Raw genomic sequence first — 20,397 nt, forward strand, 5'->3', positions numbered from 1 at the left:
CAAAGTTGAAATGTCCTGGGGAGTGGAGAATCAGCCGGCAGGGCAGACCTGGCCTTTTGTAGGGTGGCAGGGCAGGTAACACTGAAGAGTGGCTGGGCTGGGTTATGCCCAGCCGCGGATTGGTCTAGGCTTGCAGACCATTATATGTGTAGGTCAGAGCAGCCTAATTTGTACCCTTAGTTCAATAGCTCCTATGCATGGATGCAGACCCATAGGGTGTTAGCCCTGCTCCCACAAGCCTGTACTAGGGGGCGTTCCCCAGGGCAGGAGGGGGGATAGGGCAGCCATGAATCACTCCCCATGTGGCATTAAAGGTACCTAGTTCTTCCCTTCATTTTTCACCAACACAAGCTAGCTAAGGAGCAAAGCAATGTCAACAGAGGCTCCTATGTTTATCATCAACCAATTTCAAAGTGCTTACCCAGGGAATTGTCCCTGTTGTACAAAAGGGTAAACTGAGGAACAAAGCAGGGACGAGTCTTGCTCAGGGTCACCCAGCAGGGCAGCAAGAGAGCTGCCCTGTTCACCTGCCTCCCAATTCTGTGCTCTGGCCACTAGGCCACACTGCCTCCTGTTACATATTCCCATGTCAGAGGGCAGATCCTTCCTTTCCCTGCCGGGAGTCCCCAGGCAAACAAAAACAGGTCTGTTGTGCCGATTCTTCTGGTGTTTTCAGAGCTACCCGTCCCTTCACTGCTGACTTCTAAGACCAGAAGGGAGCACTGGATCATGTGGCCTGAGTTCCTGTTTCGAGAACTGCCTTCAAACCATTCCCAGAGCAGAGCTCGGAGAAAAACATCCTTCCTGGCTATCAGCGAGGTAGAACCCTTGGCGCCTTGCTCCAGTGCTCAGTTCCCCTCATGTGCCAGAATTCAGGCCTGATTTCCTGTCTGAAGTTGACTCACTTCCACCTCCCGCTCTTGGGTTGTGTTTGACCTTCCTCTGCTACACTGAAGAGCCTGCCAGGCCAGGCCAGGCCAGGCCCCGCCCTACCACAGACCCCATCCTACCTCTGCTCCACCCCAGCCCCCTGCTTCACCCCGCCCCCCTCTCCCATCCCACTGCGCCCCAGCTCTCTGAGCACAGGAGGCTGGGAGAGGGCAGCGGGATGGAGCGGAGCAGGCTGCTCTGGATCCCACTGCTGCTGTAAGTGTGTGGGGAGGGCCGACCCCTGCTGCCACCCCACCATAGGGTGGCCAAGTGTCCGGTTTTGAACTGGACAGTCCAGTATTTGAGGGGTCTGTCTGGGAAACAAATTGAGAAAATACCGGACATATAAAATGTCCTGTATTTTCTAATTAGGTACGTTTTATTATTATCAGGAGTATCAGTACGTAGCTGCGATCTGCCTGGCTGGTCGACACACTCATGCTGCATGAGCCAGGGCAGGGGGGCCGGGGGGCAGGAGCGGGATGGAATCCCCGGGACCAGACTCACTTGTGCTTCTCCGGGACCATGCACAGGAGGGGCAGCACCCCGGGATCTGCATGTGCCCGGGTCAGTCCCGCTCCCCACCAGCTGATTCTCTCCCCACCGCCCCCCCGGCCAGCCCCACTCCCCCACCAGGCCAGCCCTACTCCACACCAGCAGGTTCTCCCCTCTGATCTCCCCATCCAGCTCCACTGCTCCCAACCCCCCTCCTGCTCCTCCAGCCAGCCCCGCTTCCCGCCGGCCAGTCCCGCTGCTCCCTACCCCCCAGCCAGCCCCACTGCCCCTGACCCCCTACAAGCCAGCCTGCTTCCCACCAGCCAGTCCCGCCCCCCCAATCTCCCCCAGCCAGCCCCGCTGCCCCCAATCTTCCCCCCACCCCCGGCCAGCCCTGCTCCCCTCCTTGCCGGTCCTCCTCTCCCCCAACTGAGATCAGGTGTGTCTGGTATTTTCTTTGAAGCCACCTGGTAACCCTACCCCACCAGCAATCCAGCAGACTGGGACCCGTCGGTAGGACAGTTGGAGGGGTTCGCTGGAGCCCGGCAGTGAGCAGTCATTGGATAACCTGCCCCCCTCACCCTGGTGACGGTTTTTTTCCTGACCCCAGCCTGTCCGAGGCCAGCTCGTGCTCTGAATCAGGACTTAGAGCCCCAGTTGAACTCTTGGCATCTTGACCTTCCAGCCTCTCTGGAGAGATTCTCTCGTCTCTGTGCATGTCTCCGTCTGTCTGGAGTCCAGCTCAGCTCTGGGCCCCAGGCAGCGGTGAGTCCCACAGATGGCTACAGCTGTGCAGGAGAACAGGCCACCCTTATTTGTTTTGTTTTGTTTTGAATTTCCCACGACCCCTGTTTCGGTGACTAGCCTGTGGTTTGGGTGTTGGGAGGCAGGGAAAGTGGATTGGCCGCCTGATGTCTCTTCTCTGGCCCAGCCATTCTTGGTTGAGTTTCCAAAGGCCTCAGGCTCAGTATACGGGAGCCAGGTATGGGGAAGAGGGGCACACAGAGCCCCTGGTAGGAGAAAGGGGGCACATGGGCCCTCTGGTATGCAGGAAGGGGAGCACACACACACCCCAATATGCAGGCAGGAGGGAATGGGTGTGCATAGAGAGCTGCTGGCAGAAGAAAATGGGGCAACCCAGATATGGGAGCAGAGGGAAATAGAAGTCAGGGGGAGACTGGGGCAGGGTGTTGCACAGAGACTGAAGGGGAGAGGAGGGCGGCTCACAGGGAGTTTGCAGAGGCAGGGGGATGGAAGGACGCATGAAGCTATGATGTGTGCACCCCCACACCTCCCCCAAAGTTTGGTCCTGTCCCCTCTTTTCATGTGGTCTATTACTAACAGTTCCATTGAGTCGAAGGCCACGAGGAACCATTGGCTCATAACAGGCCAGAGAATTTCATCCCCGGGACGCCTGCATGCAGCCGAATCGGGTGCATTTGACTAGAGCCAAGCTGCCGGAGAGGCACCCAGACGTCTCACAGCCTGGAGCACCCCCTACTTCCCCGGGGGAGGTTAATCCCCCTCACTGTTAAAAAACCAGGCCACCATTTAATTCCAATCTGCATGGCTTGAGATTCTAGCCACTGGGTCTTGTGAGGCCTTGCTCTGACATGAATACCACTGTGTGTTCTCGCTGTTCCTTCATAGCCCACTGCCCATCTGTGCTCTCTTGTGTAACTGACTGTCAGGCAGGGACCGCGGGTTTGTACAGCGCCTAGCGCAATGTGGGGCTGCTCCAGGCCGGCTCTGTGCCCAGACAAATGATTATGACTGGATAATGATGACGAGGTCTTCAGAGGAAATACCCTCTGAGAAGGGGCTCACTATCCCCAAAGGTTTGACCCAGTGAGTGAAAACAACCGTGTCTCCAAGCCCCGATTCATGCTGCATGGTGGATAACTCCTTCTGATTTTTTTGCCTCAGTTTCCCCACGTGTGACCTAGGTGGGGATAATAATCCAGCCCTCCCTGGCAGAGCACCTTTGAGACTGATGCAGGGAAAGCACTCTAGGGGTACATCTACACAGCAGCGTTATTTTGGAGTAACTGACATTATTCCGAAATAACGTCGTGCACATCTCCATTATAAGCCTTTATTTCGAAATAATGTCGATCCGGAGAACTTCTTCATCTGATGCCTGCAACCCTCATGTCACGAGGAGGAAGGGAAGTCGGGGGAAGAGGGTTCTTCCTTCCACTTCCTGCTGGGTCGACAGCGCCGAAAGCTGAAAGAAGCTATTTCGACTTCAGCTGCGCAATTGACGTAGCGGAAATTGCGTTGCTTCATTCGACTTTTACCCAGCTGTGTCTGCGTACCCTGGGAGAGCCGGGTATTATGGGGCTGGGCACACAACAGTATGGAAGTTGAATGGAATGAACAAAAACACCCAACTCAATCTCTTGAGCATCCGCCTTGCTGAAGCAGTATCCTGCACCTCCGGTGCAAACCAACCCGCTGTCCATAGCCCCGGCTGCGTAGCAGAGTCGTACTAAAACAGGCTGTTGCGGTGGGCACTACAGCCGACCACAACGTGGCAGAAGGGAAGGGCAGGGTTGTGCCGTCTTTTAACACTGCCCAATAATCGGCTCCTGAAGCAAGCGCTGCTGTGGGGATCCCCGGGCGAGAATCAGGAGGGCTGGCCTAGCCAATAAGGAGTTGACAGGAAATTGGCTTACTGTCACAGGGTGGCATTCACCTCACATGAGCGCCCCCATCAGGCTGAGGGCGGGCGCCTGCACTCAGTCTCTCGGTTGTCGCCAAAGGCCTCTTAGTCAACTCAGATCTCCGGCCGAGTCACTCCCTGTGTATCGCAAACCTCTTGGGGGTACACGCCTAGTGTCCCTTTTCTCTCAGGTCGTTTCCTCACCCAGGAGCGAGTGGTGCCACCAGGGTCTCTCCTCCTAGTTTCTTGCCCCTCGCTCAGGGCTTTATCTCAGTTCATAATAATCTCACGCTAGCTCCCCATACAGAGCTCTCCATGGTGCTGCTGCTCCCTCAGTCAATCAGCCGCTCAATCTTCCCCTCTTCAGGGCTCCAGAGACACTGAGCTGACTCTGGTCCTGCAGCTCCTTTTATAAAGCCTTTCGGGTCCCTGATTGGCCGGTTCCTCTACAGCCACTCTAGCCTCCCAGAGGACTTGTCTATGGCCTTTTTTCTGGGTCGTGGCAAGACCACAGGGCCTCTGCTAGGGAGCCTCAAAGCCTGGCTCACCCTGTCACACTTATCTGTCACCTTTCCCCCCTGAAGAAGTGAACATAACTAAGCTGTGTGACTGGCTTCCTAATGGAATCAACTGGTTTATTTCCCTAACCAAGCATCAGCCACTAATCAGCAATCGGCCTTAGCATCCCCTTTCCATGGATTGCTTCTGTATCGTAATCCTGGAGCAACTAACGCCATCTTGGCATCGTGGCATCCGCCCTGTTCATTTGAAGTGTCCAGGAGAAAGGGGAGTGGTCAGCATCCACGGTGAAATGTTGTCTGGAAAGGTAGTGCTGCCATTGGCTGAGAGCCTCCGCAGCCAAACCTTCATTTCCCCTCTCTCTTTTTGCTACTCCTTTCCCCCACAGGGCATAAGACTTTTCTATACTTGCATGGCTGAGCCCAGGTAGGAGCGGGGCTATGTAGCAGTAGATATCTGTCATGGATGTGTATCTGGCCTTCATCACCATTGTATGTAAGCATCTCCTGACCCCTCTGACGAGGTGGGGAAGTCGTTTATCACAGAGGGAGAACTTTGGCACAAGGAAGGGAAGTGACTTACTCCAAACCACACTAGGAGACTGATGGATTCCTGGCCCTCAAAGTTCTAGGCCAAAGCCGTAACTACCTGCCTGCTGTCCCACCGCTCTTCTGGACTGCTCAGTAACAGCAGACAACTCTGTTCTGGGTGTCAGGCTGTCCCATTTATACCTGCCACCCTTGGAAGCGGGTTCTGCATTTGCCTCTGTCCCACCAGTGAGGGTGCCCCAGAGAGAGAAGTATCAGAGGGGCAGCCTTGTTAATCTGAATCTGCAAGAACAATGAGAAGTCCTGTGGCACCTTATAGACTAAGGGTATGTCTACACTACCCCCCTAGTTCAAACTAGGGCGGTAATGTAGGCATACCAAACTTGCTAATGAAGCCCGGGATTTGAATTTCCCGGGCTTCATTAGCATAAAGCCGGCGCTGCCATTTTTAAAAGCCGGCTAGTGCGAACCCCGTGCCGCGCGGCTAGGAAGCCTAATCCGAACTATCTAGTCCGTGCCGCGTGTAGCCGAGCTTTCATGGGCATGTAGTGGAAATTCCAGAGGCAGGTATAAATATACAGGCATAAGAAAAGAGTTCCAATCCAGAGTAAGGCTAGAGATAACCAGGTCAATTCAGTCAGGATATGGCCCACTTCTAGCAGCTGATGTGGAGATATGAACACCAAGAGAGGAGAAACTGTTTTTGTAGTTGGCCAGCCATTCACAGTCTTTGTTTAATCCTAAATTGATAGTATCAAATTTGCAGATGAATTGTAGCTCTGCAGTTTCTCTTTGAAGTCTGTTCTTGAAGTTTTTTTATTGCAGGATGGCTACTGTTAAATCTGCTACTGTGTGTCCAGGGAGATTGAAGTGTTCTTCTACAGGTTTTTGTGTATTGCCGTTCCTGATATCTGATTTGTGTCTATTTATTCTTGGAGAGAGAACACCCTCATGTCCTTCCAGGAAAGAATCCCACGCCCCCCATGGTTATGGTCTTAGATCTCCCTGTTCCTCAGGCTGTAGATCAATGGATTCACCATTGTTCTTCCCCCTCCCCTCTGTTCTTCTCCCTCTCCCCTGTGATCTTCTCCCTCCCCCTCTGTTGACAGGCCTGGGTATGAGGTAGGATGTGGGTATACGTTAAAGCTGTAAAGCAGGAAGGCTACTGGCCCAGCCCTCTAAGGCTATGTCTACACTGTCAGGTTTTGGCAGAAGAGGAAATGCAAATGAAGCGCTCATTTGCAAATCTCACACTCTCATTTGCATATTCTCTTCTGATCCTTTTTGCGGAAGAGGTTTTTCTGCATTGACACCTTCAGCTGCCAACAGGAACTGGACTTGGTCCCAGGCTAGGGATCAGACCGCATCTAAATTCCCAAAAGGCTCTGACATGTGTGTGGGTGCCCATGTGGATGTGGAAGTACAAGTGCTGGAACCCCTTCTGGGGTCCACCTGCTGCTTGGGAGAAAAGAGAGGAGGTACTATCATAGGTAGGCTGGGAATGGAGACTCAGGGATGGGGGGCAGAGGGAAGTGATGTCTCTTTCACCAGTCTGGGGATGGGAAAGAAAAGAGTCTGGGTTCTGCGTACAATCCAATCTAATCTGACATATCTATCCCCATACAGTCCATCTATCTATCGATCTATGATGAAATACACTCCTGACCCCCTTAATTCACACCCTATGCTCTCCTGTAACATTCACACCCTGCACACTACTGTAACTCTCTTTATTCAAGGTAAGCCTTGTAATTTGAAACTCATGTGATCTTCTGCTCAATTCTGGCCTGATAAAATATGTGCGGCAACATCGTACATGAAGTGATAAGAGTTTCCTGTCTGGTATTATCAGCACATGTTCCCAACTCCACAGCCCTGCCCAAGAAGCAGTCAGCAAACAGATCTGTCCTAAATATAGGAATGTGTGTTTGCCTGAATTTGCATTTAAGCAGTAAACAGGGTCATCAAATAGGAAGAGAAAGCAAAGGAAGGTTCAAGAGGTGAAAGATCCAGCAGGGAACTTCCTTCCTAGCTGATTCTTTGGCTCCTGGTTCTCAGCTGGAAATGTTTTTCAATAAGGCGACAGGAACTATAAAAAAGTGAAACAAACACTTCAAGACACACTTCTCTCTCACCCAGCCCATCTCATTCTCTGCACCCAAGAAGACAAAAGGAAACAACCATCAGATTCCGGAGCAGGGGTTCAGACCTGAGAGGCTGGTGAGCAATCTGCGGGAGCATGTGGCGAGAAAGTTTTCTTTTGCAACAGAGAGAGTTTCTGAAGTAGATACTAGTAAGTGGTCTATCTTTCTTTTTCTGTGACTGAGTCTGAATTTTATGCCTTGTTACTTGTATTCACTTAAATCCTACTTGAACTCACTTAAAAGCTGTCTCTTTAACCTTAACCATCTTGTTTTACTATTGTATCTGCTCCAGTGCTGAAAGCTTGGTCATCAGAACCCTTGTGAGATGTTATGGATGGAACACAGAGGAGGAGTTATGTAAATTGATGCAAAATTATGGTCTCTAGGTCAATGATTAAAGGCAGGTCACTCAGGCTACATCTACACTGCAGGGTTTTTGCGCAAAAACATCTGTTTCTGTGCAAACACTCACAGTAAATCAAAAGAACAGAGGTTTTTTTTTGCAGAGTAGGTATTCCTCTTTCTTCAAGAAATAACTCCTTTTTGCACCAGAGTTCTAGCACAAAAAGGTGTGTGTGGATGGGCAACAGGGGTTTTTGTGCAAAAAGTGCTAATCGACAAAAGCATAGATGTTCTGGTGGCTATTCTGTGAATAGTGATCAGAGCTTTCTTTCAAGAGAGCGTCCGTGCAGTTTGGATGCTCTCTTGCACAAAAGCGCATCACTTTTGTACTGTGGACGCGCTCTTGCGCAAGAAGCCTGTAGCGTAGACATAGCCTCAAAGGACACATGTCTTAAGACTGTTGATTTAAGATAGAAGGTTCGGGAATGTGGCCAGTCCCAGAGGGGTGCAGAAATAGACACGCTTTCACTGGATATCGTTTAAACTTTTATTGTAAGGCTTCCGCATGTAACTTATTATTTTATCAATTTCTTACATACGTGGGCACCAAATAAGTACTAACATGAACAATAAGCAAAATGCAATACAGTAAAGAAAATTCCCTGAGGTTTTTCTAAATCCCAATAGTTGTCAACAACGGACCAGGGATTATTAACAGTTACATTTACATCAGTTTTACTTATAAGACTAATCATTTATCTAAAACTATTAACACTACTACTTAACAATACCTCTAAACTATTTCAGATAACAATACTTACATTTAACAGACACACAGACTACAAGAGCAACAACAACATATTCGGTATACGTTACGCTCTGGGAAATGCATTTGATTCGGTGAGCAGGAAGGGGTCCTCAGGTGATCAGTCCTCGGACCTGGCTCGGATTCTACCTTCCAATTCTTTGTTTGGGAAGCTTCAGTTCTTGTGTGGGCGGGGAAGCCAATTTATAGATGAAGCTTTTGCGCGTTTTTTCTGTGATAGGTGGGCAGACCCCATCTGTGGTGACAGGGTTATGGGGGAAGGAAAAGGGGTGAGATGGTTTCCTGTTTTCTTGTTCTGCCTTATCAGACATAGCCCATCCAGGGCAAAAGTTACATGTCTGGTTTTGGTTCTTGTTTTCTAAATATCGCAGCATGGGGGTTTTTCATCGGGGGGAGGGTGACCTTTAGCTAGGAGGCTATGTGCACAAGGCCTGGCCAGCAAAGAGCCTTCTTTTACAAAGACAAACTTCTCCAGACAGAGGGATGGGAGACTCATATCGTAGAGCCATAGGGTTGGAAGAGACCTGAGGAAGTCATTGAGTCCAGCCCCCTGCCCAAAGCAGGACCAACCCCAACTCAATCAACCCAGCCAGGGCTTTGCCTTAAAAACCTCTAGGGATGGAGAGTCCACCACCTCCCTAGAGAACCCATTCCAGTGCTTCATCACCCTCTGGTGAAATAGTTTACTTATCTCACTGATGGACCATTGTGTGTCAAATGCTAATGAGGAACTTCAAAAGGAAAAGAACAGCTAGATGGGAAGTCCATTTTCAGGTAAACATCGCCATTTGAGAGGGGCAGAAGACACTCTGTCTTTCTTCTGTTGGTGAAGACAAACTGCCAGCAGACTGGATCTTGTGAAAATGAGATCGCAGGCTGGTTGGTTGGAAATACTGGGGAAAAGATGAAGCTTAAGTTATGGGAGACTGGGGACCGTCTAGTGAGCTCAGGTGAGTTTTGAGAAAGCATGTTAGGGTTTGGTTTCATCTATACCCGTGTGTTAACAAAATGCTTAATTGCTAACACTTGAATCTCTGTGCTTGGATAATACACTTACTCTTCCTGTCACGCTGCCTCAGCGCTGCAGGTTCAGGAGAGAGGGGTTGGGGAGTCGAATCTGACAAGCAGGTATGTCCTAATCCTTGAGAGCTAAGCATTCTGGGAGTCTTCCGTTGAACAGGGGCTGAGCAGAGAGACACCCAGGGGACAGGGTCTGTCTATCGCCCACCAGCACAGAGATAGCAAAGCCTGTGGAGGTCTGGAAGGTAGCATCAGGTACCACAGGCTGGTGCAGTTGGGAAGCTAGAGCTGGGTTACAGCCAGCACAGACCAAACTTCCTTGTGCTCGACAGTGGAATGGGATGGGGAGGGCAAGGCCCTGCCACTCTTTACCAGTCATAGGGATGTGTGGCAGGGAGGAGTGGGCAGAGCCACAGGAGAAGAGGTAGAGGGGAGTAGGCGGGGCCTCAGGGGAACAGGCAGAGAGGAGTGGGTGGGGCTGAGGGGAACAGGCAGAGAGGGGTGGGTGGGGCTTGGGGGAACAGGTGGCATGAGGGTCAGGGCTAAGGGATAAGGGGAGTTGTGTGAGCTGAGGTTTGGGGAACAGGTGTGGCGCAGAGGGGGGCTTCAGGGATGCAGCTCAGGGGGTGGGCCACAGTTCACCACTACCCCCTTTTAGTGCAGTTCTGCCTCCCCGGGTGGTAGCAAGGTGCCAAGCAACCCTGAGTACCCCTGGAAGCATTATTAGTTAGGGTCTGCATTAAGGTGGTGGAGGTTTAGCTTGACCATTAGGAAACGCTTACCTGTCAGGGTGGTTAAACACTGGAATAAATTGTCTAGGGAGGCTGTGGAATCTCCATCCCTGGAGATATTTCAGAGCAGGTTGGACTGACACCTGTCAGGGATGATCTGGACCGTGCTTGGTCCTGCCTTGAGGACAGGGTGCTGGACTGATGACCTCTCCAGGGCCCATCCCCTTCTAGTGTTCTAGGAGTCTATAATTTCCTGATTCTGACCAGATCCTCTGTCTAGAAGATGGGTTTGCATTAAGAAGGACACGCTGCCTACTGAGACGTCGGGTTTCGATCTTTAGGGATAGGGAGACGATACACCAGAGAAGGGATTCTTGGGGCGAGGCCAATTCACATGCTGGTTACCGCCGATATTATGTGATAGCCTGAATTCACAGGAAGCCATTAGAGTTCTAAGTGGTCCATTTGGTGGTATCCATCCCTGGAGATTTAAGCTGTAATGAGGCATTTCCTGTATGTTTCGATCAAAAGCCTTCACGGAAGAGGAGCAGCGGGGCGGCGGCTGCGGGTTGTTCTCCAGGATTCAGCACTCACCCGTGACCCGCCCTGCCCGGCGTGGAAGGCTGTTTCCCTGCAGGAACTTGGCACAGATCAGAGTCCGCGGAGAGACTTTTAGGGCCATGTGTACACTCGTGCCTCGGGCGATTACTCAGGAACCGTGTGCGGGAGACTGTGCAGAAGATCCGAGGGACTGAGCGGCGGAGATTGCGGAGCAGCCCGGCTCCCAACAGCTGCAGGCTCAGTCCAGGCACCGAGAGGGGTAAGGGAAGGCGGGTGACGCTTTGCTGAGAGAGTCTCGGCGCGGAGGGGGAGGTGGCGAGTCTCTCATGGGGCGTGGTTCGTGCTCCCTCCCGCTCCTGAGCTGTGCCCTAGACAGAAGGGGCAGTAGGGAGGCGCCCCGGGGCGCGGCTCCGGCAAGGCTGGGAGGTGGGGCCGCTCCCAGCTGAGCTCCAGGCAGCCAGGCAGGCTGGCTAGCGGCCGGGCCGGGAGAGGGGTGCGTGGGAGCGGGGCGCTCTCCCCTCGCGCCCCCACAGGCGGGAAAGGGGGGAAGAGCAGCAGCGTCTGGTCCATGCGATTGCAGCCACCTGCCCCGCCCCCTCCGCGCGCACCTGTACACCCCAGCCCGCTGCCCCGCCCCCTCCGCGCGCACCTGTACACCCCAGCCCGCTGCCCCGCCCCTCCGCGCGCACCTGTACACCCCAGCCCGCTGCCCCGCCCCCTCCGCGCGCACCTGTACACCCCAGCCCGCTGCCTGGGCCCCTCCGCGCGCACCTGTACACCCCAGCCCGCTGCCTGGGCCCCTCCGCGCGCACCTGTACACCCCAGCCCGCTGCCCCGCCCCCTCCGCGCGCACCTGTACACCCCAGCCCGCTGCCCCGCCCCCTCCGCGCGCACCTGTACACCCCAGCCCGCTGCCCCGCCCCCTCCGCGCGCACCTGTACACCCCAGCCCGCTGCCCCGCCCCCTCCGCGCGCACCTGTACACCCCAGCCCGCTGCCCGGGCCCCTCCACGCACACCTGTAAACCCCAACCCGCTGCCCCGCCCCTCCGCGCGCACCTGTACACCCCAGCCTGCTGCCCCGCCCCCTCCGCGCGCACCTGTACACCCCAGCCCGCTGCCCCGCCCCTCCGCGCGCACCTGTACACCCCAGCCTGCTGCCCGGGCCCCTCCGCGCGCACCTGTACACCCCAGCCCGCTGCCCCGCCCCTCCGCGCGCACCTGTACACCCCAGCCCGCTGCCCCGCCCCCTCCGCGCGCACCTGTACACCCCAGCCCGCTGCCCCGCCCCTCCGCGCGCACCTGTACACCCCAGCCCGCTGCCCCGCCCCTCCGCGCGCACCTGTACACCCCAGCCCGCTGCCTGGGCCCCTCCGCGTGCACCTGTACACCCCAGCCCGCTGCCTGGGCCCCTCCGCGCGCACCTGTACACCCCAGCCCGCTGCCCCGCCCCTCCGCGCGCACCTGTACACCCCAGCCCGCTGCCTGGGCCCCTCCGCGTGCACCTGTACACCCCAGCCCGCTGCCTGGGCCCCTCCGCGCGCACCTGTACACCCCAGCCCGCTGCCCGGGCCCCTCCACGCACACCTGTAAACCCCAACCCGCTGCCCCGCCCCTCCGCGCGCACCTGTACACCCCAGCCCGCTGCCCCGCCCCCTCCGCGCGCACCTGTACACCCCAGCCCGCTGCCCCGCCCCTCCGCGCGCACCTGTACACCCCAGCCCGCTGCCCCGCCCCCTCCGCGCGCACCTGTACACCCCAGCCCGCTGCCCCGCCCCTCCGCATGCACCTGTACACCCCAGCCCGCTGCCCCACCCCCTCCGCGCGCACCTGTACACCCCAGCCCCCTGCCCTGGACCCTCCTTGCCCCCACCCTGCTCCGCCCCCTCCGCACGCACCTGTACACCCCAGCCCGCTGCCCCGCCCCCTCCGCGCGCACCTGTACACCCCAGCCCGCTGCCCCGCCCCCTCCGCACGCACCTGTACACCCCAGCCCGCTGCCCCGCCCCCTCCGCGCGCACCTGTACACCCCAGCCCCCTGCCCTGGACCCTCCTTGCCCCCACCCTGCTCCGCCCCCTCCGCACGCACCTGTACACCCCAGCCCGCTGCCCCGCCCCTCCGCATGCACCTGTACACCCCAGCCCGCTGCCCCGCCCCCTCCGCGCGCACCTGTACACCCCAGCCCCCTGCCCTGGACCCTCCTCGCCCCCACCCTGCCTCCCGCACCCCACACTCCCACCCTCTGCCCTGGACCCTCCTCACCCCCAGCCTGCCTCCCATACCCCACACTCCCAGCCCCTGCCATAGGCTCCTCCTCACCCCCACCCTGCCTCCTCCACCCCACACTCCCACCCCCTGCCCTGGACCCTCCTCACCCCCACCCTGCCTCCCCCACCCCACACTCCCACCCCCTGCCCTGGACCCTCCTCACCACCACCTTGCCTCCTCCACCCCACACTTCCACCTCCTGCCCTGTGCCCCTCCTCACCCCAAGCCTGCCTCCCGCACCCCACACTCCTAGCCCCCTGCCCTGGGCCCTTCCTCACTCCAACCCTGACTCCTGCACCCTCCCACACACCGACCCTCTGCCCGCATCCCCACCCTCTGCTCTAAGACTCCCCCCACACACTCACACACACTCTAACCCCCTGCCCTGAGTCCTTCACACTCCACCTCATACTTAATTTCTTACGGATTCTGTCACACTCCCCTGCCCTGAGCTCCCCCAGCAGCAGTACCTGTAAGAAACTTAAGTTACTTTCACCCCTGAAAGGGCCTCTATCAATTTGTCTTACTCTCTCCCTCTGCATTTCTCTCTGAATATCTCCCTTTCTCTCTGGGTCTGTCTCTGCACAGGCTGGTCCCCATCAGTGTTCCCTCTACCCTGAGTGCTTGGGTGGCCACCCAAAAGAGATTCAAATGCTGCCCAGCTGATAAGCAGAGCACCTGTGGCCAGCAGCAGATGGCAGCATGTGTTTTTAGTTGTAGTGCACATCTGAACATGCCTGGGTGCACATAAAATTTATTCTGCACATGCATGGTTGGAAAAAAATTAGAGGGAATCCTGGTCCCCACTCATTCTTCCTTTTCTGTGCCTCTTTGTCCCCACCATCCCCCTCTCTGCCTCCCCACACTCTCCACAGTTTTCTTTCTCACTCTGAGTATTTCTTGCTCGCACTCTTTGGGACCTGGTTGTTCCAGGCCAGAAGGCTGGGGAGAGGCTGGAATGAGCAGTGAAACACAGTGCTGGGGGTGTGAGAGTTACTGATGGTTCCCCGCATCTGCTCTCAGCCAACAGGTGTGTGTGAAAGAGGAGACACTGGCATCTCGCAGTAGAAGGTGAATGATGACTGAGGTGGGAACAACACCCCTGCTTCTGACAGAAACCAACCCACACAACACGGACAGTGAACCTGGATGCCAAATACATGATTTCACATCTTTGATCCTTGACAGCGTCACTGTGCTCATCTGTCTCTTCGGGCTGGCGGGGAATGGGATGGTGTTTTGGCTCCTCGGCTTCTGCATTAAGAGGAACCCCTTCACAGTCTACATCCTCAACCTGGCCATCGCCGACTTTATCTTCCTCCTCTGCCTGCTTGCTTACCTCATGCTTAGTATGGTGGAAACTCTCTTCTGTTTGCCTGAATTTGGGCAATCAATACGGGTTTTCCACCTGCTGTTTCTCTTCGCCCACAATGCCAGCCTGTATCTCCTGACGGCCATCAGCCTGGAGAGGTGTCTGTCCGTCTTCTATCCCATCTGGTGCCGATGCCGCCGCCCAAAGCGTCTGTCTGCCCTGGTGTGTGCCTTGCTGTGGGCTCTCTCTGGCCTGGTAACTGGGCTAATGACTTATTTCTGTGTTTCTAAAAAAGATAGACATTGTAGAGCATCACGTATTGCCATATATGTGGTGGATTTCCTGATTTTCGCGCCCGTCATGGTTCTGACCAACCTAATCCTGTTCGTCAAGATCCAGCGTAGCTCTCAGCAACGTCAGCCTGGAAAGCTCTACATTGTTATCTTGCTCACTGTTGTCTTCTTCCTCATCTTTGCTATTCCCTTCAGTATGAAGAGCTTTGGCCAGTATTTTAATTCTGTTGCTATCAGCATTGAGGTATGTTATGCATTGGCTTCTGTAAACAGCAGCATTAACCCGGTTATTTACTTCTTAGTTGGGAGCTACAGGAAGTGGCAATTCAGGGGTTCTGTCAAGTTCGCGTTCCGGAGGGTCTTTGAAGAGCAGGTAGAATCCAGAGAGGACAGAGAATCCCGCAGGACAACCATAATGGAGATGAACAACTAAATCCCTACCACGCCCAGAATGAGAGACCTTCTTATGGGCATGGAATTGTATTAATTAGTATGAAAATTAGCAACTTCCCACTTGTTGATTTTTTTTAAATATCCCATATAGCATATTTCTGTGGCACTTGGTTATGACATTATATCAGTCTTGGAAAACTTTCATTGGCATGCTATTAGGGCCTATTCTACACAGCCTCCAAGATATATATCCAGTGAATATCTATTTTTAATTCAATGTGGCAGTAAATGGTTTCTGCTTCTGTCTGCCAATCACCTACTAGAAAGAGGGATTGAAAAAAATGCATTTTGACAGGGTGGACATGAGAGGCACTAGCTTACTGACATTAATCTCAAAGGGCAACTTTATTATGTTTGCTCAAACTATAAGAATTAAAGAGAAAGAAAGTTATTCTAAAGTCAGAAATACATATCAATATCTACCTAATTAAACAAGATACACATTGCCCAATTCAGTACTACGTGTGATCATTAGAAAATCAAATAATTCCAGAGGGACACAAATAAAAGAGCCGTGAGTGATGGAAAGGTGATGGTTAGAGATCACCCGGTAGCTATAAGAAAGAGTTTACATTCCCGTTCCCACTCCGCAAGAATATGGCTGCAGTATATAAAGTTCAAATGTTTTATCTTTCTTATCCACCTTTTCTGTGTATTTAAATTGTGAAAAGTGTGCTAATGGGAGTTGCCAACTGGAGGGAATAATTCCAGACACACTGGGTGCAGGTGAAAACAAGCAGAGGATTTATTGGTTCACACAGCTGGTGGAGTATCCATCAGGGGTTAACCTGGTGAGCACTAACTTAACCAAAACATACATTAGATTATATAGGCAGCAGATGGGTGGAGGGGAAGTGATTTGATAGGTCTAGCGGCGGAAATGAGATATGCACATAAGCCAATGAAATATAAAGGTTACATAGGATCCCCACCCATCGCCAATTAAACGTATTATCACTAATACAAATAATTATTCTTAACAAGCTAAATAAGCCAACATAAACAGGATGGAAGCCCCCAAAATGGACATGTTAATGTTAACTTGTTTTGCTGAAATTGACACAGTCCTTGGGATCCAAGCTGATTAATCTGAAATTACAGAAGACAGTAAGGAAAACCACGCAGCCTGGCTGGTACCCGCCAGGCCTTATCAGAGTGAGTCCCCTTTGGAATGTAGTTGCCAGGGGAACCAGGGTCGAGTTAACGGTTGTCTGTGTGCTGTATTCCCAGGCTTGTCTAATGATTCCGGATTTGAGTTCTCAGTTCTCAGCAAGATACCATGGACTGCCTCAGTTTACCCCTTCACCAACTCTAACTTAAAATGAAACCCCTGGGCCACAGGGACCTATTTTAATGTTGTAACAGAGCACGAAGGCATCAATAACATCATCTCCCTTCTTAGGCCCAAGACCAGAGGTGCCAGATTTCGAATGTGCTAGGGCAGTGGTCCCCAACCTTTGGAGGTTGCCGGGCACCAGGGGGTGTGGCCGTTCGCCCGCCGGGCGCCAGGGGGCGGGGCCCCCCATAGCCACGCGCCCGGGGGCGGAGCGGGGCCCCCCCCATATCCGTGCGCCCAGGGCCGGGGCCATCTCCAAGCGCCACGCGCCCCCCCAAAGCGCTGCGCACCCGGGGCCGGCGCCCCCCCTCCAAGCGCCACGCGCCCGGGGCCGGCGCCCCCCCCTCGCCCAAGTGCTGCGCGCCCGGGGCCGGCGCCTCCTCCAAGCGCCGCGCGCCCAGAGCGCGGGCGGCCAATTCGCGGCGCTCCCGGGGCCGGCGCTCACCGTGCACCATGCGCCTGGGGCCGGCTCCGGCACCGTGCATGCGCCACATGCCCAGGGCCAGGCCAGCCCCGAGCACTTGGCGGGCGCACACAAATGCCCCCGCGGGTGCCATGTTGGGGACCACTGTGCTAGGGTGTTGTGCTTGACTCTTGCTCTACCCCAAGCTCTGCCCTCTACTCCACTCCTTCCCCCAAAGCCCAACCTTCACCCCCTCTCTTTCTGCCCCCACCCCGCCTTCTCCTACCCCATTCCACTCCTCCCCCAAGCACTCTTGTTTCCTCCCTCCTCCCCAGCACCACTGTGAACATCTGATGTCAGTGGGCAGGAGGTGCTGGGAGAGAGAGGCCTGCCCTTGCTGGTTCAGGGGGACTGCTGGTGGATGGGAAACACTGTGAGGAGGAGGAGGGTTCATAGGAGGTCTGCTGATGGATGCTCTGCACCCACCATATTTTCCTGTGGGTGCTAAAGGCCCGGAGCTCCCATGGAGTCGATTCCAAGATACCTATAGAGTTCCCCACACAACAGAGGTCAGCCATTTATCTCATGCTTTGCCTTTAACAAAGTTCAAGGAAAGAGACCAGGCTGGGGCCATACTTCCTCTGGTTGCTTGTGTGAAGACTGAAAGACACCACACTGGGTGACAAGGATAGAGCCTCCTCCAGAGATGCCATGGGACAGAGAGCGGCTGCCAGGCCTCGGGCCCCTTCCATGACAACCGCTCCTCTTTGAGCTTTGACACACACGCTAGTGTGGACGGTTTGCGGGGGGAGGGGGCAGTCTGACCACACGAACATACAGGACTTGAGAGGAGGGTGTCTTTGTTCAGCAAAAGTCGACGTCTCTTGAATGGACACCACACGGCAGCCTGCAGTCCGGGGAGCCGACAGCCTCCGCGGGCTGCTGGGTAAAACGAGGGGGCAGCGTTGCACTCCCAGAAGGGGTAGGGACAGCCAGCTCTCCATGCCACCCAGAGCATGGTGCTGGGCTGCCCCCCAGCCCCCAGAGTCACATGGCGCTCCAGCGGCAATTTAAAGGACCTGAGGTTCTGGCTGCTTCCACTATGGCTGTCACAATAGCAGTGCCCTTTTAATCACTGGGCCCGGGGGCAACTGCCCCTCACCTCCATCATGGTCTGCCTGCTGTGTGTACATCTAGAGAACAGTCGCATCAGTGTTGGTATGGGAAGAGGGATGCGGTCAAGCCAGACCCTGCGCCCCGCCAACGGCTCTTTCAATTCAGGAATTCTGAGGGTCGGTTTGCCGGGTGATTGGGAAAACGCTAATGCTACATCTTCTCAAAGATGCCCAGGCTTGGCCCTAAGCATAACAAAGCAGGTGCCTCGTGCAGCTGGCCTGGTCTGCGCGCCTGATTGCAAACATGCCCTTAGCAGACGAGCAAAGAATTGGTAGTTTCCAGGGGTGGATGTATTTAGTTCTGGGAGGAATTTCATGCTGCAGTTCCCCACCTGGTGCAACTCCGTTTTAATGAATTATTTCTTCCCCAGAGCCCAGCTAGCATGGAGGACATTATTGTGTAAATCAATTTGGCGTCCTTCAGACAGCGTGACTCATAAAATCATGACCAGTGTGGAGAAAGAGAATAAGGAAAAGTTATTTACTTATTCCCGTAAAATAAGAACTATTTACAGGGGCGGCCTTAGACAAGCTGCCAGCAACTGGCGCCCTAGGCAAATCATGCAATCGGCGCCCCCATCTCCAAACCCCTCAATGATATAGTGCCACCATTTGGTGCCCCATTTAGCTTGGCACCCTAGGCGACTGCCTAGTTCACCTATATGGACGGGCCACCCTTGAGAACTAAGGGTCATGAAATGAAATTAATAGGCAGCAGGTTTAAAACAAATAAAAGGGAGATTTTCTTCACACAGCCAACCTGCGGAACTCCTTGCCAGAGGATGTTGTGAAGACCAGGACTTTCACAGGACTAGATAAATTCATGGAGGTCCATCAATGGTTATTAGCCAGGATGGGTAGGAATGGTGCCCCTAGTCTCTGTTTGTCAGAGGCTGGAAATGGGTGACAGGGGAGGGATCACTTGATGATTCCCTGTTCTGTTCCCTCCCTCTAGGGCATCTGGCACTGGCCACTGCTGGAAGACAGGACACTGGGCTAGAAGGACCTTTGTCTGAACATCTGGGCTTCAGAGCAGGCATCGCAGAGGGGTCGTTTTTCCATCGTGTGGGCTACATGAGAGAACATACCTCCCGGTTAGGTTCTTTCTCAGAACATATTCCAGGGCTCCCTTATTACGGATATTCCATTTTTACTGCTAAGTGCGGGGGCATTTTGCGGGGGGAGCAATGTGGGAACGAGCTCTCCCCTGACTTCTCGTGAGGACGTAGGGAAAACGACGGCAGGAGCCAATTTGGTTTCCATGGGCACAGCCACCCGGCCGAGGTGTGCAGGGTGAGTGGAGCAGCTTCCCCTTAGGGATCACTGCTGCAGGGCCGGCCTTAGGGAAAATGGCACCCGTGGGCTCCCCAACCCCTGCATCCCCATCCTGTGCCCCTCTTACCACCAACCCCTTGTAACATGGCGGGACACACCGCCGCAGCGCCTCCTGCTGGTCACGCTGGACATTAGTGCTGCTCAGCACTGGTGCACCCCCTTCCGGCTGGCATCAGCCTATTACCTGTTAATGGCTCTGCCACCTTGTGTTAGGACCCATGTCCCTTACCTCCAGGTACTGCCCCCTAGCAGTGCCCCACAGCCCCTCTGCCCACCTTGCCTCAGTGCCCCACTGCCAGTCCTCATCTAGAGGCAAACTGCTGTCTGACATGGCCACTCAGCATTGGCAAGGGGGTGTGGACCTGCTGCCTTCTGCTCTGGGAACCCATTTCAGATTTTGGTGTCTGGGGGGGGGCGGCAATCTGTGCATGCCGTGATGGGGGGGAGAGAGTGGAAATGGGGTGGGAAGGCAGACTGAGGACAGAGGCTTCAGCAGCGTTACTGAGCATGCTCAGTACAAGTCAAGCACCAAATAGGGAGAGGGGGAGGGAACAAACCCAATCTGACCTCACACGCACACAGGCATCATCTCTATCCAGGAGCTACCAAGGCTCTAGAAAACTCTATTTTTTTTAACAGCCAACTTAGCAGTTAGGAAGTGGGTCTGGCCCACGAAAGCTCATCACCTATTAAACCATCTTGTTAAAGTGCTACATAGTCCTGTTTTTTGTTTCAGCTACACCAGACTAACACGGCTACATTTCTATCACTATTCTTAGCAATTAGCTGCCTGGAGCACTGTATCTAATTCCTATAGAAAAGAAAGAAAATTAAATAAATATTAGATCCTCTCAGCTCTAACTCTAACATATTCTGACATCTTGCGGCAAGTCATTTAAGGGACACAGGTTAGCCTTAACATTTGAATGTGTATTCTTACTTTGTTTCTAACTCCGTGGAGAGAGAGAGAGAGAGAGAGACCCCATATGGACTCCTGGGCTCTATCTCAGCTCTGGAAGGGGAATGGAGTCTAGTGGGTGCA

General features: G+C 54.3%; 1 protein-coding gene across 2 annotated transcripts in view; it reads left to right on the top strand.

Annotated features, from left to right (window-relative positions):
- LOC102463971 (mas-related G protein-coupled receptor member H-like) overlaps nucleotides 1-15,557 on the top strand; it is a 30,961-nt gene extending 15,404 nt beyond the window's left edge. The window contains exons 2-4 of one of the 2 annotated variants that reach the window (XM_006116925.4): nucleotides 7,297-7,450; nucleotides 10,752-11,040; nucleotides 14,072-15,557. In XM_006116925.4, coding sequence (XP_006116987.1) covers nucleotides 14,124-15,086 — 963 coding nt within the window. In that variant the 5' untranslated portion in view covers nucleotides 7,297-7,450; nucleotides 10,752-11,040; nucleotides 14,072-14,123 and the 3' untranslated portion in view covers nucleotides 15,087-15,557. The remainder of the gene's footprint in view (nucleotides 1-7,296; nucleotides 7,451-10,751; nucleotides 11,041-14,071) is intronic. The other variant, XM_014570390.3, reaches the window with a different exon arrangement.
- The last annotated feature ends 4,840 nt before the right edge of the window (nucleotides 15,558-20,397 follow it).

The sequence above is a fragment of the Pelodiscus sinensis genome, chromosome 5 (assembly GCF_052426305.1).
Source record: "Pelodiscus sinensis isolate ZL-2025 chromosome 5, ASM5242630v1, whole genome shotgun sequence".
Lineage (NCBI taxonomy): Eukaryota > Metazoa > Chordata > Testudines > Trionychidae > Pelodiscus > Pelodiscus sinensis.